Source organism: Nipponia nippon, unplaced genomic scaffold (genome assembly GCF_047370975.1).
Source record: "Nipponia nippon isolate SJK-2023a ecotype South Korea unplaced genomic scaffold, ASM4737097v1 scaffold_2, whole genome shotgun sequence".
In the NCBI taxonomy this organism is placed as follows: domain Eukaryota; kingdom Metazoa; phylum Chordata; class Aves; order Pelecaniformes; family Threskiornithidae; genus Nipponia; species Nipponia nippon.
Genome location: NW_028262336.1, coordinates 123,696,358 through 123,713,871, shown reverse-complemented (window position 1 = coordinate 123,713,871; position 17,514 = coordinate 123,696,358). Strand labels below are relative to the sequence as shown.

The 17,514-nt window shown below is 37.3% G+C and overlaps 1 protein-coding gene across 21 annotated transcripts in view; it reads left to right on the top strand.

The window, feature by feature from the left end:
- The window catches only part of DLG2 (discs large MAGUK scaffold protein 2), a 1,061,109-nt gene that overhangs the window by 841,106 nt on the left and 202,489 nt on the right, over positions 1–17,514 (top strand). For all 21 annotated transcript variants that reach the window (XM_087758910.1, XM_087758908.1, XM_087758909.1 and 18 more), the window contains one exon: positions 335–437. In XM_087758910.1, the coding sequence (XP_087615036.1) occupies positions 335–437 (103 nt within the window). The remainder of the gene's footprint in view (positions 1–334; positions 438–17,514) is intronic.

The following is a 17,514-nucleotide window of genomic DNA, read 5'->3' as shown; positions in this document are numbered from 1 at the left end:
AAAATTTATCTTTTAAACCTTATATATTAAATAAATTGGCTGATGAAGAGATTAACGAAAATATGAACTCAGTAGAGCAGGAAACCCCAAAAAAGCAGTGGTCAGAGAATATGCGTGGATAAGCGTACATAAACTATGGCGTGCAGTATTAGTGCCTCGTGGCCAGTCATAGGCAACGTCCTCTCAGCCTTTTTGATTTTGTACTTTCACTTTTGCATCTGGGCAACCTGACCTTTACATCCATTAGATATTTAAAAAAAAAAACAACAAACCTCTCTCTTTCTGTCTAATGTTAAACTACTCAGATGTGTTGTTGTTTGCATTCCTTCTGTAGGTGAATGGTATTGATCTTCGAGGTGCTACCCACGAGCAGGCTGCAGCTGCGCTAAAAGGAGCAGGGCAGACGGTAACAATCATAGCACAATACCAGCCGGAGGGTAAGCAAAATAATAAAATTAAAGACATATGGTAAAAGATAAGTGCTTTAAAGCCACACATTTAACAGGATGAGGCTGGTGTAGATAGTGCTTTTCCCAGCTATCATCAGAAGTCATCTGGAATGAAAATTCAAGTGGCAATTCTATCCCAAGGAAATGGCTGTATTTTTGTCACAGACTTTGCTTTTAGAAGTATTTTATGCAACTATAAGAACTATCTTTAAATGTGCATATAATAAGACAGTAATCAACACTTAGTTAATCATTTTATTTTCATTATTGCTTATTTTACGTTCTTTTCTATTCTCCTTCTGGAGACAGTGCAAAAGATAAGTTAAGAATGAACAGAAATGCCAGGAAGATCTGAAGTTGCTTCAGACTTAAACAAAGATAAATGCTTCCTATCAAATGCATAGAGCTTCCCATTATTACTTTTGGTTGAAGGAGGCCTTGTACCTCCAGGGCAATTAGGCCCAGAGAACAAGTATGTGCTAGAGAAAATGACAGCTTTCTAAATGAAAGCATCAACAGGAAATTCAGCAAAATATAAGACATTTAGGGTGGGATGTCTCTCATCCAGCTTTTGGTGTCTAGTATTTAGCCTTCTAGAACTTAAGTTAGTTTCAGTGGGAAGAAGTAGGCATTGATTGATTTTGTAAGTCCAGAGTTAAGTGACAAAACTCCTTCTCATTGTCCATGAGCTACGTTTTTTCCTGATATGACTATCTGAGGCTCTCAAGGAATTCATGAAAGGAATATTACTTTCTGATAGGAACTAATGATGGTTTTCCTCTGCAGTAGTTGTTACTTTGAAACTTTTTCCAGGTGAATTCAGCAACTACAGGTGTCTGTGAAGACTTGCTGGCACCTTTTTATCAGTTTTCAGTAAACAGTTCTAGCTCAATTGACAAGTCCTGCTATGACCTGTCAACATGAGTTGTGGATTCTGTCTGATTGTGCCCAGCCTAGGACACACGTAGGTCACGGGTGAAACCCAACAGCTCTAATAACAGGTTCAGCTAGTCAGTTTTTTCAGAGATGCTGGGAAGATGAATTAGTACTGCCAGAGTTTATCCAGCATGATACCTTCTTTTGTTTCTCTGGATCCTGATGATAGCACGCAAAGAGAAAAACAGCTGGTATTTTCGTCAAACTTAAATTGTGCTTCAGATCCGGTATCATGCATCCATTTATTGGTTTATCTGCACTTGAGTCACCAAGCAGAATAAATTAAGCCATACTAAGAAATGAGCAGATGAGAGCAAATGAAATTGCAAGTGTCTATCTATCTTTGGTAAAATAAATGGAACATATTAATATAAGAATGCATAAACAATAATCAGTTATTTCAAAGAAAAAGTATTGAAAAGCAATTCCATTACAGATAGCTATCCACAGTGAATTCGGAATAAAACCATGTTCCCATTAGTTCCAGCAGTCTTGTTTGCTGTCTGGTGATTTTATACTGCAATTATCACCATGGTGTCTGAGTACTTGTAGCGATCACTGGCATTTCAGAGTTGTTCTATGCCATTGTTAATACACAGAAAAATACATCACTTGACGGATTTTCCCTATTATATTTGAAATTTCAGTTGACATACTTTCCCCCTATATTTTACCAGCTCTGTAATATGTCAAATTCAGTTTTGGTGAACATGCAATTCAAATGATGCTGATAAAATCCATCAAGTATTACATTGCATATTTAGTTTATTTTTCGGATAATGCTGCTCCATTCACCAAAAACCCTGTTGAGGGCAGACTAGTCCCGACTGTGTGACTTGTTGTCAGTGAAGCACAGCCAGTTTTCCGTTTCACCCAAATTGTTCAAAACACACTGAAGAGAGTGGAGCTGGTGAAGAACAGGGCCTGAAAGCTAGTGTTTTTATAGGAAAAGATTGAATTTTTTAAGGTAGTGAGGGAATTGAGTAGTTGTCCAGCACATGCTCTCTTATGGATGAAGTATGTAATTTTAATTTGAGACACTGGTTAATGCAAACTGTGTAAACATAGATATGAAATGAAGTATTTCTTTCTTTAAAATTTCCCTAAGAGCAAGAAAGATGAAACAGGTTTAAAACAGTTGTTTAAATAACCTTCCCAGAGAAGTATTTAAAGATTTACAGTATTTAAGCATTTAAGGATTTATTTTATTTGAAAGATCCTGCACAACACTTTTTGTCCTTTCTATATAATTTATACTTTATCTCTTAATTACCATATCTTATCTGATGCATATATTGGAACATAGTCCTAAAATACAGTCTTAAAACTGTACAGCTGTGCTTTCTCCAGGGCCTCCTCACTTTAAAATGCTTCCAGAACTAGTAAAGAACATAAGCAAAGTAGGCTTGTAGCTTGATTTTTCCATTGTCATACTGGAAGCTCTGAGTTATTACTACAATTTCAGGTTTTTGGGGGGATCCAAGAATAGCCACTGCAAATGTTAACCAATAACTTTTTAAATCTTTGCCAGCTTATTAAGCCTTTAGCTGTTGCAAAAATTCAATGAAACCTTTAGCTATTGATATTTCAGGTATTAAGTGATGATGATATGAGTCCCAGTCAATACCATAAGCCAGCTGATGATTAGCAATTAAAACTGTTAGTAGAAAAACTTATGTTCCAATAATTTAGTTTTTATGCAGTAGAGAAAAGCTTACAACACACTTACCTTGGCAATAATAGAATGTCTCCAAAAACAAATAATATACTTTGCTGTGGGAAGAAAATGAGCTGACTACTATAGAAACAGCTTTCAAAGTTTAAATTTCCCTTTCCTTGTTTCAAACAGTCAAAAGTTCATCTGAACCTCATATGAACTCTCCTCACATTTATGTGTATCAACTTGGCAGCAAATCTCATGAGAATGGCAACTCCTGAAAAAAACCTAGTGCTTGCCATCAACTTGAATAGCTTTTCCTCTTGATATTATGGCACTTTGTTTTCTCATCCTGTCTGGAATAAACAAATGCAGAGACTAGCTCAGATAAAACAGAATAGCATCACAAAATTTTTTGAATACTGTCAGACTTGTGGTTGATGATGGTGTTTATCCAAACCATGCTGCCTGTCCCTCAGATGAAAGTGGTCTTGGAAGTAGGAGAAAATTCTGTAAAAGAGCACAGATACAGTGAACAAAGGGAGAATGGAAGATACAAGCAGTGATTTAATGAGAAGGAACTGAATGGAAATACAAGGGATAGTATGAAGAATGGAGAACAACTCCTCAGCTCTTCTGCTCTTCAGTCTCTGTTTTCTTCATGTACACTCACCATCTTTATTTCCCTCGTCTCTCTAAGAAATAGAAGAGAAAAAAAAAGGTATGAAAGTCCAAACAGAAGTGCAAATTCTGTGAACAAAAATAGGGAAATATTATTAGAAGCAAGAGGAAAGCAAATCACAGAGATTAAAAAAATCAGAGCTCAACTCTGAGTATACGTTTATAGCTTTAGGAACAGCAGACATAACTCTGGGTTTTTTGAGTCATTCATTACGTTTATTTTAAAAACGGAAAATAACCTCTGTACTGTATCTTATGTACACATGTATTGTGTAAATAGAGGTCAATTAATGTTAAACATTGTGATCTCTAACAGTCATTGTGGGTGTAGTTTATGCGCGTGTTCAAAGTACGCTAGCCATCCTGCAGGCTTCAGAAAGATGACTTTTTGTATTCATGTGCTGCCTGCATCTTCTACGCACGGTTGAAATGAAATTAAAGAGAATTTAAGGACCAAAACCTACTTAGAACGAAATTAGAAGAGAAACCGATGACTTATATTTAGCTTTGCTCTCCAATTTTTAATATTCTTGGAAGCATTTTAACTCTCCTCCCAGCTTAGCAATTCTCAGATCTCTTTTAAAACACTGTATAAACATGGACCTAGTGAGTAGGCCCTTTTCTCTTGCAAAATAAAAAACTGAGCCTGGAAAATAATCTTAGGGTGGAACAGTGTGTCCTTATTAAACAATTCATTAGAAATTAAAATGGGAATATATGCCACATAGGGAAACACTTTTTACACTTCCTGGGTTTTATGCAGGACATATTTTGATTTTAATGGCAACAGCTGTAAATTACAGCCCAGTATGGAAGGAGTTAAGAAAAAAACGTTTTGTCAGTGAAACTGAAATACATTTTCAATGGAAGGTGAACTTTAGTTGAAATAGTGACAATTTGTCCTGAAAGACACAGCTTGGGAGTGGGGATCGACAGAATACTGAACTCCTAATGAAGCTGCTAAAAAGCTTTATTGCACATTTTAGTCTCAAATGCTCATGTGCCTTCCCCCTGCAGCAGTGTGAAAGGGCAGAACTTAGCCCTAAGATTTTTGCAAGATATTCAGTGTCAGTGGTCTGCGAGCTGTGTTGTGCTGCATTGCAGTGTCTCTGCAGCTATTCCCTCACAACAGTCCCTGAAAAAACTGTTAAACCACTCACAAGTTTCATGTGCTTTAAATCTTTCAAGCAAGCCAATTAATTTGCTTTCTCAACAGCTTGCATATAGGGAAAACACTCATTGATTACAGTTTGATTAGGCCAGCTGACAATGAAGAGGTCAAAAAGTTATTATATCAAGAGGATTTCTGCTTTATCCCCTCTTGAATTAGCTGTTAGCTGCTTGCTTCGTGACTTCATACTCTGCGCCTGCTGAGCGGTGAGTAGCTGAGTTTTAGTTAGAGAAAGAGTATCAGATGGAGAGATCCTGTGATAGGCAGTGTCTGTCCTTGCAGACGTTAGCTAAGGAAATTATTGGAGAGCTGCACCTACTGTTATAAGCATCTCATGGCAGCTATGGTACTAAATTCACCTTCTACTTCTTTTTTTCCTGAATCTGTGAGGCTCACCTAGTGCATTGTAACAGACCTAACTTTCATAAGCAACATCAGCTTTTATGAAAGCATACTCCTTGTCTTATGCATTCGTCTGACCTACTAATGCACGAGATCTGCTCAGAGTAAAAATCCAGGGATCACCTTTACAAGTCTTTCCCTGAACAGTCATGGATACTTTTTAGCTCTTTCCCCCGTTTCATTCCCTGTTCCTGCCTCAAAATACAAAAGCTTGTCTCCTGTTTTGGTACAACAGTCACATATATTCCTGCTTCAGATGTTTAACCTTTCCAGAAGCTGCAGGAATAATATATATAATAAAATATACGGAAAGAATAAATAATTGTATTTATTCATCTTTCTCTAGGTCACTTCTATACTTTGAAATGTGAATACTCATGGTAAAGGCCCCTTTTCCCAGCTGTTGAAAATCAATGTAGCTTAATTACTTGGATAAAGTTGCATTACAGCAGTTGGCTTTCATCTGGAAGCCACTGTATCCAATTGCCAAAGAATGCAAGATATTAAGGTTATATTTCATGCATGTGTATTCAAAAGTATAACATAGGCTTGGAATGGCCAAGCTGGATCTGACCAAAGGCGCATTTGCTGAGGATCCTGTTTCCAACAGTGGCCAACAGCTTAGGGAGAACAGGACAAGCACATAGTGATACTTGCACTGAATACTGTCCTACCGACCGAAGGGGGTTGAAAAATCCTCTCCTTGTCCTCAGCTGGGGAATATCACCACTGTAAAGACTAATAAAAGCAAAAAAACAGTTAGAGGTATGTTTCACAGATTGTCCTGCTGAAATTCAGTGAGTGAATTTCATTGAGATGTTTGGTGCATTTTTTTAAGTTAGGAAAATTAAGAAGGAAAGAGTAATATAAACGAGAAAGCTCAACGTTATGGTAGTATTTTTTTTCCCTTGTGTTAGAGCCTTTTTTTTTTTTTTTTTTTTTACTTAACACCACCAGAGAAGATGTGTTGTTCCAAAACCAGAGAAGTTTTTATTTCAGATCCTAATTTATTGATAATAGTTGATAATGCACCAAAGTTCTCCTGTGTAGGAGACAAGGACTGCAGTCTCGTTCAGATAGCAATATCAAAGGCTGCCTTTTTTTTCTTTTCTCTTTTTTTACCCCTCTTTTGACAGTGGCATCTCCAACTCTACTGTTTCCTTATTTACTGATAAAGTTTTTTAGTAAGTTGCAGAATAGTAAATTGTTTTCTCTAGCTGATTAAATGTCAGGCCTATGCCTCCCTTGCTTGTCCATGAAGTGCCCACTGAAAAGAGGTCAGCCAGATTGCAGACGAGGCTGTCAAAACCAGTTCTCCTAATAATTTTAACACGTTTTGCTTCAACGAAAGTGCAGAAGTTCACTAAGCAACAAATTGCTGCTTTGTTGCAGAGATTTCTGTATAAATTAAGATGTTTAACAGCATTATGTGGCTACAATACACAACTTCATGTAATGTACCAAATCATACCACATGATATTTGTGTGCTCAGAACTAAAACTCTGGCACTTAAACTAATCTTTGAGTGCTCTAGGTTATGTCAGCAGTTAATGTACAAGGTTAGATGCTGAGATTGGTATTTGCCATTTTTCTTTCTTTTGATCTAGTAAATATGACTTTGGTACCCTTAGGACAAATGCAGCAGTTGCCAAGATAGTGCCCCGCTTGTCTGGCCATGTTAGATCCTTACCTTAGGTATAGCTTTTGTGCCTCTAGTTGCTGCACACTATTTAGAATATACTGCTTTTATTTTTACATTGTTGCAGCAAAGTCTTCAACTTCATAATTTCATTGCAAGCTTCACACTATTTTTCCTCCAAGTAAAAAAAAAAAAAAAACAACCCAAACTGTGTTTAAAATGAAAAGTACAGTTTAAAAATCTCCTGATTCACTTTCAAATTATTTTCTCTTATCACAGCATTTCCCTTCTGTTTGCCTGAGCTGTCCTCACCACAGCTTCCACTCTACTGCAAATTAACTCTGGTCCCTAAGTGACTCTGCCTGTGTACATGGGCATTGCCCCAGCATAGACAGATATTTTTGGGGCTCTTCAGATGCCACAGCTGAAGAAGCACCAGGGATTACAAATGTTCTTTCAAAGTCAAGCCTTTTGTAAGATTCTCCTAAGACACAAAAGGTTATATTTTAACGCCTCTGTTAAATTTAAAGATCACGTTCCCAGAAGAGTTACACAGTGTAACTTGTCCAACATAGAATGTGTTATAAAAAGCATAATTCTAATTTTTTTTTTTGCTTTGTCTAAAATAGCCAGCGCTCACTATGCATGAAACAAGTTATGGCTTTGATATATTTTCTTAATGTTTTTGTGCAGATTCGTTTGTGTTTAATGTAGTCATCCCAGTCTGCTAGACTGTGTTTGCTGTTTCCTTACAGACTCCTGAGCTTTCTCAGTTCCCAGTTTCATAAATGTTTCAGTTTAAGTACCTATTTTGTAATTCAGTCGTATTTAGCTCTTGTTTCTACCAACAGGCTTTAAATTTACTTAAATAGTATATTCTTCCATAAAGTTGTCAATGTCAACTGTAGGAGATTGTGCAGGGAAAACATGATCTCCTTTTAAAACCTGTCTTTTCTTGTTTTCATTCTAAATGTGATAACATTAAGTTATGTGGGGTTTTTTTCTGTAATTCTTTCTTTGAGCTTCAGTTATAGTGTGCAGGTCCTGTTTAGTTTTTTGTTGTTTGTATCCAGCCTTCTCTGCTTAATCATATTTATATATACACATAAAAAAGTGTATTTGTTAAATCCTCATACTGGAGACAATTAATTGCTTTTTTTTTTGGCAATTTATTAATTAACGTTTAGTGATTTCCTCTTTTTACTGTTTTGTTAGGGTAATCATTAATAAGTCTCATTGGGAATGCAAATAAAGATTTGATTTTTCTTTTTGCAACAGCTGTTATGTTTGCAGCTGCTAATTTAACTGTTAAGTATGTCCTACAAATTCTTCCCACTTTTCTTCCTGTTTTAGAGTTCACTAAACTGAAATCCGTTTCATCCATGGTTTTGCCCTTACATGACACCTTTTTCAGAAAATAAGACCTTCTAACAATGGAAAAGATATGTATGGATTTGTGTACCGGCCTTTTAGTAGTTTCTTGGCAGTAACAGGAATAACAATTTTGTAACTGCAGTGATACTACAGGAATAGTTTCTCTTTTTAATTAACAACCTGGTTTTATATCTCTGGCAATAGAGGAACATTCACAACCATGTGCTTGAGTCTCACCGTAGTGGAAGGAACAGGGAGCTGCAGTTGGGAGTATGCTGCCAAGTTAGCAGAGGAGAGCCCAGGGATAATCCACTTTAGCACTAGATTGAGGGAAAAATCTTTAAATTCTTTCTGAACCCATTTCAGTGTCTCTTTCTTCTTTCTTTCTTCTCCCACTCTCATTCTTTTTTTGATTCCTAATAGTGCTTTTCATCTGAAAAAAAGGGTTCCATGCTAAAGACATTTTGTGTTTACTTTCTTTTTTACTTTTTAAGCAACAAATCTTAGCAACACTTGTACTATTTTAATTCTTTCACAGTGACATCATTTCATACATCGTATGACTTGAGAAGCTCATATTTACTTCCAGCGATTCACTTTAAAAGGTGTTCTCTTTTCTTTCGTATTGATAGTTGCACTTTGCAAAGACACGGTTGGTTTCTTTGTTGTGTGGCTTTTTAGTTACCTTCAGTGCCATGTTTTTTTCCTTCTTTATGTACAGTCAGTGTAAGTCTGTCCTATTTCATTGCTACTGCTTTTCCTAGTCTTCATGATAACTTAGACAACTTCAAGTTTAGAGGCTATTATGGTAACTTCTTGAAACAGGTCCTGGGTGATTGGGCTACTAAAGATACTGAAGACTTCACAAAAGTATTTTTTATTTGAACAGCTTTACACATTTTATTTTAATAGAGTTCAGAAGCTCACTAGAAACCTGGTTTTCTCTGCCTTCAAGTGGATTACTTCATGTAGAGACATGACTGAAAATACAAAACAGTCCATAAACTGGCTGAAATTTTACAATATAGTCAATATTACTGACGCTCATGTGCTTAAACTAATACTCAAAATACAGGTTCTGTACAATCCCTGTGTGTTCAGCTTATGTCCCCAGAGAATATGAATACTGAAAATTTAAGCTTTCTCTGCAGTAATTTATGTTAAAACGTTAAGCAAGCAAAATGTTTTGGTTTGAAATTAAATGTATGTTCTCCTGGGGTTTCCTAGAGAACTGCTCTTGGATCTACTAAAAAGTAAAAAAAGAAAGAAGAGTGGCTTTCAAATCTACCCTGTAAGTTCAGGGTGTGTTTGCTTCGGTGTTTAGTTAGAAAGAGACGAATTGTAGACAGAATTTCTGGTGTCATTTTCTCGGCTTGCAAAACATCAGCAAGGGCAGAAGAGCAACTACAGGAGAGAATCAAGATGCATCATATGAAACGTTGAAGGTTTCCAAAGCATGTGGGGATTACAGCCTACTTCTGGAGATCTCTCATACTGAGGAAAGACAGCAAGTCTGACCTAAAGTGACAGCTGTTACGGTAGCATTGCTAAACATCACAGGAGACGACAGCATATAGGGGATTTTCTTGGCCCAGTGCTGCGGCCGCTGTCATCACAAAATTCACAGTGAGGTCAATTGCAAGTGTTAAGGACAGCCTTTCATAATTTGTAGTTTTAAAGTTTATGGTTCTTGACACATACAGGGATTTTCTTTTAATTATATTACAGAGCTAGGCAAATAGAAACAACAAAGTAATTTTTTTTTTTTTTTAAATTAAATGGGGCCATTGGCTAGGCTGGTTGCCAAAAGTCTATCAGTGGAAAGACGTAAGCCTCTCTGAGCTCATTCAGCCTTTTTGGATGAGATGAGTCTCTTCTCACTGGTTATAGAGGGAACCTCCATGACTAACTTAGGCTGGATGGACAAAGCTAAGGCCAGATGAATTAACCTCTTCTGGTGTCCCTGGGAAGTAGCTACTAGTAAAGTGCTATGCAGACAGATGAAATTGCTTTCCCCAGCTCACCAGGTGAACTGCTAATGAAGCCAGAAATAAATTCTTTGAGCCCTATGCCTTTGTTTTAGTCACTAGACAACACCTGCTCTCAGGAATAATTCTTGAGGGAAGTTAGTAAAATCATTATTTTAATGGAGGGAGAAAAAAAATGGGAAAAATTACAGACAATCTGAAGTTGTGATTCCAGCAGAAAAATAACAAAATTAAGAGTTTCAAGGCAAAATAGATTTAAAGATAATTATTTACTTGTAACTTGAGTTTTAGGTAAATTGATTGGTTGATTTTAATTTATTACCTATGGATGATAACGATGGCAGAGTATGAGAAATAAAAACCAAAGCATGCACTATTTAAATAGAGAGGGACAAAGAGGTAAAGGGAAAATCTACTCTCAGCTGTTCCTGAGCACTGCAGTTGTGTGCACAGCTTTTTAAAGGTTTTCACTTATAATAGTAAATAGTTACCCAGCTCGGTGTGACTTCCTAAGTCTAATCTCTGCTTGCTGAGAGTGGCAACATAAGGGGTATTTAGTGAAAGTATAAATACTGATTTGGGGTGCACCTAATGGATATGCGATCATGTCATTATTAGGGAAAAACAGAAATGCTACTGAGTAGACCTTTATGCACGCACACGCGCACACACATGCACACACGCAGCCATTGCAAACCGGAATTTGGGATCCACAGGGCCAGATTTTAAGGGCTGCATGGGATGCCTGCAATAGATTTCTTCACAGCTGTCATATGCCACACATTCTTAGATTGTAAGTGCGCGTGAAGGCTAAGTAAGAAGCTATAGAGTATCAGATCGCACACTAAGCTGAGCCTGAGATAAAACTGTTTTTCAGCAAGTCAGTTCAAAGCCTCTGAAAATCTTTACTACCTGAGCTACTTCTACACTAACTTCCCTTTTTTCTATGATCTCGATCTACGTCATTCTTTCTTACAAGACTTTCTTTTTCATGGCTGTTAACCCGGCAGTTGACAAGAGAAATAAGAATCAGATTTAGACTTCATTGTCAATCCCAATCCTTAACTACAGAATCACTGAAAATACTTAATTAACTGCAGAATCTTTGAAAAAATGTCATATGTCATGTCAACTTCAAAAAAAATCCTCTCTGCTTAATATTAATTTTGAGTAAGAAAACCTTTTACGTGATAGATGAATGCACTGAAGATACATAGCATCTTCATAAAATGAAGATTTTAGCCTCTCTCACCTGCATGGGTTACCATATAATGGCTACCTTAGAGACTTAAGTGAAAGCTGAAGTAAATGGAATATTTTTTTTTATTAACCATAGTTCAGTGTGAAGAAGCCTTTAATGATATAACATCATTTATCTATAAAGTAAAAATTTCTATTTATTTTAACCTGAGAATCTATCTTCTTTCAGAAGCTCTAGTATCTGTTGAACATAAGTAATTTTTTCTGCTGGTTTCAGGGTTGAAGATGGTTTCAAAGATATTATAGTTAATATTTTCTAAGAGAGGTGCTCAAAGTTAAGCTCCAAGATAGAAATATCCTGATCTGCTGCGATGCTGAATTACGTGAATGATTGCTTCTCTTAAAATTCAGCTTAGTCATATTTTGTAGCTTAAACATGGACTTAGAAGTCTGGCATTAGCCACCTGCTCTGGAAAGTTTGTTATTAGACATCTTGAAGTACTTTCTAGTGACTTTCTAATTCCCTTTGTAGTTTGTGAGGGGAACATGTGAGACTAACCCGAGCAATAATTTTTAGCACTTAACACATTGCATATTTGCTTTTAAATGGTTTACACATAATAGCTCAGAATTCTGCAGAAAATTTGGATTTTACAAACTTTGAACATTTATAAATGTTGAGTTTGATAATTGCTTCAGTGCTGTTTGGTGACTAAATACACAAAGAACTGTGTAACAAACATGTTAAGAGTCAGTCAAGGTACTTTAGCTTCAGTTTAATGTATATGCTTCACAGGCAAGAATTTTTCTTTTTCTTGGAGAGGCTCAGGGTAGGGGGTTTTGTTGTTGTTTTTTTGTTTGAGTTTGTTTTTCCCCCCATAAATGTGGATCCTTACGTTTGTCTATATTGATCCCCCAAAACTGATGTTGTCCAACTCATCAGCTCTCTTTGCAAATCTCGCTACTCAGCATTTCAGGATAACTTTATCTGGTGATAAACTACACAATACAGATCAGGGCAGGTCCTGCCTTGTGGATAGTGGGGTCCACCCCCACCAGAACTTTATAAACCTTGTTAAAATCTAGCTTTGTCATTTTGTGTTAACAGTGACATGTAACAAGTTTCCATGTATGTGTATACAGCACTTAAGCACATTACAGAGTCGTCATGCATTTGCAGTGCCATGCCTGAGCCTTCCTTCCCTCTTGTGTCAAGTGTGGACAGCACATGTGGGAGCATGCAGAGCGGATGATTGAGACTGATTGCCAAGAACTGATTTTTTTTAGTTTGCTTTTGCAACAGTTTGGGCACTGACACAAACAAAGATTATATGAAAATGGGCCTGCAAAGTAGCCATCAGTGGGGATTTTGCTAGATGTCCCCAGATTTGCAGAGACGGGCATGTGGCGATGGGGACCAAGTGTGAAAGAGTGACAGAAGAGAAAGTTGCAAGAACCTGATACTCCAGCTTTTCTGTGACTTCATTTGTGAAGTGAGTGCTGAGAATTTGTTGTGTAGCTGGGCACTCCAGTGATGGCTGTAAGATTTTGTGTGTGCGTGTGTGTGCGCGCGTGTGTGTGCGCGCACGCGCACATGATACTTTTCCATATTGTTCTTTTAAACCTCCATTGTGTTACACGTGTACATGTGTGTTTGTGCAATATTTTGTGTGGAGATCCCCACCACATAAACCATTTGAGCAGCCTCTGATATAAATTATAAAAGCTAGGTCTGAATAAGGGTGATCTGCCTACATGGCTTGGAAGGTAACACACATCTAGTCTAGCTTGTGTCCCAAGAGTAATGTAGCTGCATTACTTTTTCCTGCAATTATATGCCCTGCATCTCAGCTAGATGCTCTGAAATTTGCATCTCTTAGAAATTCAGCCCCTTTATAAAGGAAGACCACTCAGTGTAAGGTAAGTATTTTCTTTATGATGGGTTGCTGGTAATCATTCCCTGCTGTTTGTAAGCCTATCTCAGTATTTATTACCAGAAGAGAGTTCACATTCTTATCATTTTTGGGTTGGATTCAGCAAAAATGTAAAATTATGCAGTCTGTGGTTACAAAAATTGAAAAACAAAGTGTAACAAACAGGTGATGGTGTTGGGAAAGAGAACACTGGAGTTCTCACAGTCAGTGGGTACTGACTTTCTCCTTGACTTTGCATAACTCTCCTCTGATTATTTTGTTAACCAGCACAGCCACCCTTAAGGATCAGAAAAGTGTATTATGGATTAGCCAATAATTGTGTTTTGAAAGTATAGAGAGCAATATAAGTGCTAATTATTGTACAGAAACTGTAAGTTTCAATGTTAGGAGTAAACCTGCAATGGAATAAAGAATTCATAAATTAATATTACTCACAAACTTTATACATTTAGCATTGTCATATAATAACCCAAATATAGGAGAAGTATTTGCAGCATGATGGAAATAACTGCTGCAAAGGAAAATGCTGAGTATCTTGAGCACAGCAACTGCCTTATTCTATCATCTTGTTTGTGCATTTCCCATAAATATTTTATTTCAATTAAAAAAGATAAAATTGCATCAATTATGTCTTAAAAGTGACTATACGAAATGAGTTTAAAGTACTGGGAATGAAGCAAAGTGACTGCATCATTGGTTCTGGGCTAAAGGAACTGCAGTCCAGCGTGTGGATAGGGGCAGGCCTGGCTGGAGCCTGGGCTTCACCTCCAAGCTGTTTTCAAAGCAATTACAAGTGCCATCATCTGTTTTCTGTTTAAATCCTTTCATAATGGAAATTCATGGAGTTTTACTAAATGGACTTTTTCACAAATCCAGCTAGTTTCCATGGAAATTTTCATCTGCCAAATGAAACACCTCACTTCAAAATCACAGGAATTCAGAAAAAAAGTCCAAATTATTTCCATTTGAAAGTGCTTTTGTGGTATCTTGTGATTTATAGAGTTTGGGTACCTCATCACCACACTTTCTGCTCCTCGGATTGTGGTCACTTCTCCCAGGATATCCCCTAGACAGAAGCTCATAAGGTGCCTCATTTCTTGGCCTTGAGAGTAGAGTAGGAGTGCAACAGAACTATTTTCCAAATAAGAATAGTTTTGGTGAGGAGTAACAGAGAGAAAGCATTTCTGGTAAACTTGCTCTTCTGAAAAAGGGGTTACAGATTACTGCCATCATGAAACAAGCCGAGTTTATGCTATTTAAGTTGCGTTTTATTTCCTGACATGCTCCTGTTGGAGATCTTTCTGTGATGTTTCAAAATAAGTCCATGGTTGTCTAAAGAGGCATGGGAAAACCTGAGGGTGCTGAGAAGGTAAACAATATTACAAGCACTAGGCTTGACTGTAAGGTAAAAAAAAGTGTCATTTATAGATAAAATAAACAATTGATATATTTATTTATATGTATATATACTTCCATGTAAGCAAGAGGAAATAAAGGTAGTGGCTTTGTTGATGTTGCTAACTCCTTAGAGTGAAAACTGCTGGTAGTGCCTTTCTGCACTGGAAGTCCTACAACATTCACTGCACTGGGATGTTATGCTAGAAGCCCAGATTCAGATGACCTAAAGCCAATGTGCCTACCAATATGCCAAATATTATTATTATTATGTTTAAAATTATCTCTTTGAAGATGCCAAGACACCCAATAGGAAAGGCTAGGCACAGGGAAGATTTAGGCTGTCCAGATCTGCGTCCAAAAGCAGTAAGAGAATGGTTGGTATTTCTCTTCTGTGTGAATAACAGTCCAGATGTGATACTATGCTGTCTGTTAAGATGGGTCTTGTGGTAAGAGACTAATAAAGAACATCTACTGCAAAAGTCAATATTTACCACTAGTGTAATTGTTCTGGCTCTTATAATAGAGTTTTACGTTCTGTGAAGAAATTAAAGAAGAGCATTTCATTGTCACTTAGGGAGATTTCCTATCACAGTCTACCAGGAATCCCTGGTCTTCTACTTAGGAGAGCTTTTGCCTTTCAAATCTCTCAATATATTTCTGGCTTAGCCAAGAGTGACTGAAAAATAGCACAACACGTTTCTCAGCTCCTCTGTCCAAGGGAGGGCATATTGTCTCCTTTAACATTTCTAGATCTGGAAAACAATGAGGTGAGGTGGGGTGAGCAGTCAATACTGAGACCTTAACAGCAGCCAGGGTCACAAGTGGTTCATAAAGTTGTCCTAGTACTTTTTTTTTTTTAAACATTAATTCTAATGCAAGTGAAAACAATGACTGCTGATTGCTGTTTACACTTATACTGCATTCTCTCCTAAGTCTCTTTACATTGTTTCGAAGTTTGAAAACTCAATCATATTTAAATTGCTTGCATCAATATAGTAAATAAAATGGCAATTACTGAGCAATCTGCTTTCTAACACATTAAGTGATTTATGGCTGCAGTAGGCAACGTATTAAAAGTCTGTTTGTGAAATTAAAAATATAATGGCTGGAAAACCAAATATGAGCTCAAAAGAAGCTATAAAACTCCCAAATAATTAATGTCTAGCACCAAGAAAGTGGTGGATAGTGTTAAAAAAAAAAAAAGTAGGTACATTTATTCAGAAAGAAAATAGGATTTAGATTGTTTAATAGCTCAGATTTCAAACTCTGCATAGGAAAGAATGCAGTGTTCAATTTTGTAAACCTATTCCAGGGAAAATAATAGCATAACTACTTGTCAAGTTAGTCCTAGCTAAACACTAACATGAATAACAAATTTTACACTGGGCCATGTAAATGAGGCGGGGTTAAAGCATAGAAAGAGCAGGCAGTAGGCTAGGGCTGCAGAAGGAAAGGGTTGCAAAATAACCCCTCTACCTGTTTTGCCTGTGCCAGAGCCTTGGAAAGCCATGCGGGCAGCTGCCTCCAGCTTTGCAGGGGGGATCAGAGTATCCTTTGCCTCATTGGTAGGAGGGGCTAGCCTGGTCCTCTGAGGCTCTCCCTTTCCTTTCCATCCCAGCTCTACCCCTTCTCTCTGTTCCCGTCCTTTTCATTGCAGAAGTGGCCCAGCATTTCATTCCTGGGGCAGAAAAGATCACTTTTTCCTGTACTTCAAAGGAATCTTGAACTGGCTTTGTGTATAAGACACTGGTCCCCAATCTTGCAATGTGATTGTCGGAAAGAAGAGTTCTGTGAGGGTTTTTTTCCAAGCCCAAAGAGGTGCTTTCTCATATTTTCCTTGTTTCCCCACAGATTTTCACTCTCAGTTCATGGTCTGTTGTGGCAATGACAGCAGAAGAGGGCTTCTTGACCTCGTGGTTAAAGCATAAGATTGACAACCAGGCATCGTGGGTTCTTCTTAACTCTACCACTTACATTTGCATTGCTTATCAAGGTTTTTTTTTGCCTTTTTCCTCTAGGTTCTTCTACTGTTATGATATTGCGGACTACTTTGGTCCTTTATATGGTGTTGTTTGTAAAATGAGGTGTGACGTAGCAAGGAGTAATGGAGCATGATCATAAGAACGTTGTGAAATTTCATGAGAGCCCTGTTCAGCACTTCCCATTCACCAAAGCATCCCTGCTGAGTTCACTGGGTCTTGAAGCCAGGGGGAGTTTTAGTGAGTAATGTGCAAAAACAGGCTCTTTGACTATGGCTTAATCCTGAGATACATTTTGTGACTTCAGTGGAAGCTGTGCATGTCCAACAATTGTCATACCAGTCCATTTTCATTTGTAAAGTACTTTGAGATCTGCTGGAGAATCAGGCTATTATTCAAGCTTTAGTATGCACTACCATGAGTGAGCTGATTTTGTGTTTGGGCATACGTAATGGTTGTGAGCACCATGGTTAGCAATGTATTTTTGGGACAGGAATCCTGCATTAAGTATAAGAATAATTCATTATTTTAAGGGATTTAATTATGTTAATGCATTCAGTTATTTGTGTGCAATTTTCAAAAATCCCTCTATGACTTCAGGAAGATATAGGATCTCTAAGTCTTTTTATTTGATGTGACTTGGGGTCCTAAGTCCCTTAGCTTACATGCTAGTATAGTCCATGTGTTTTCTGGGCAAAAATGAAC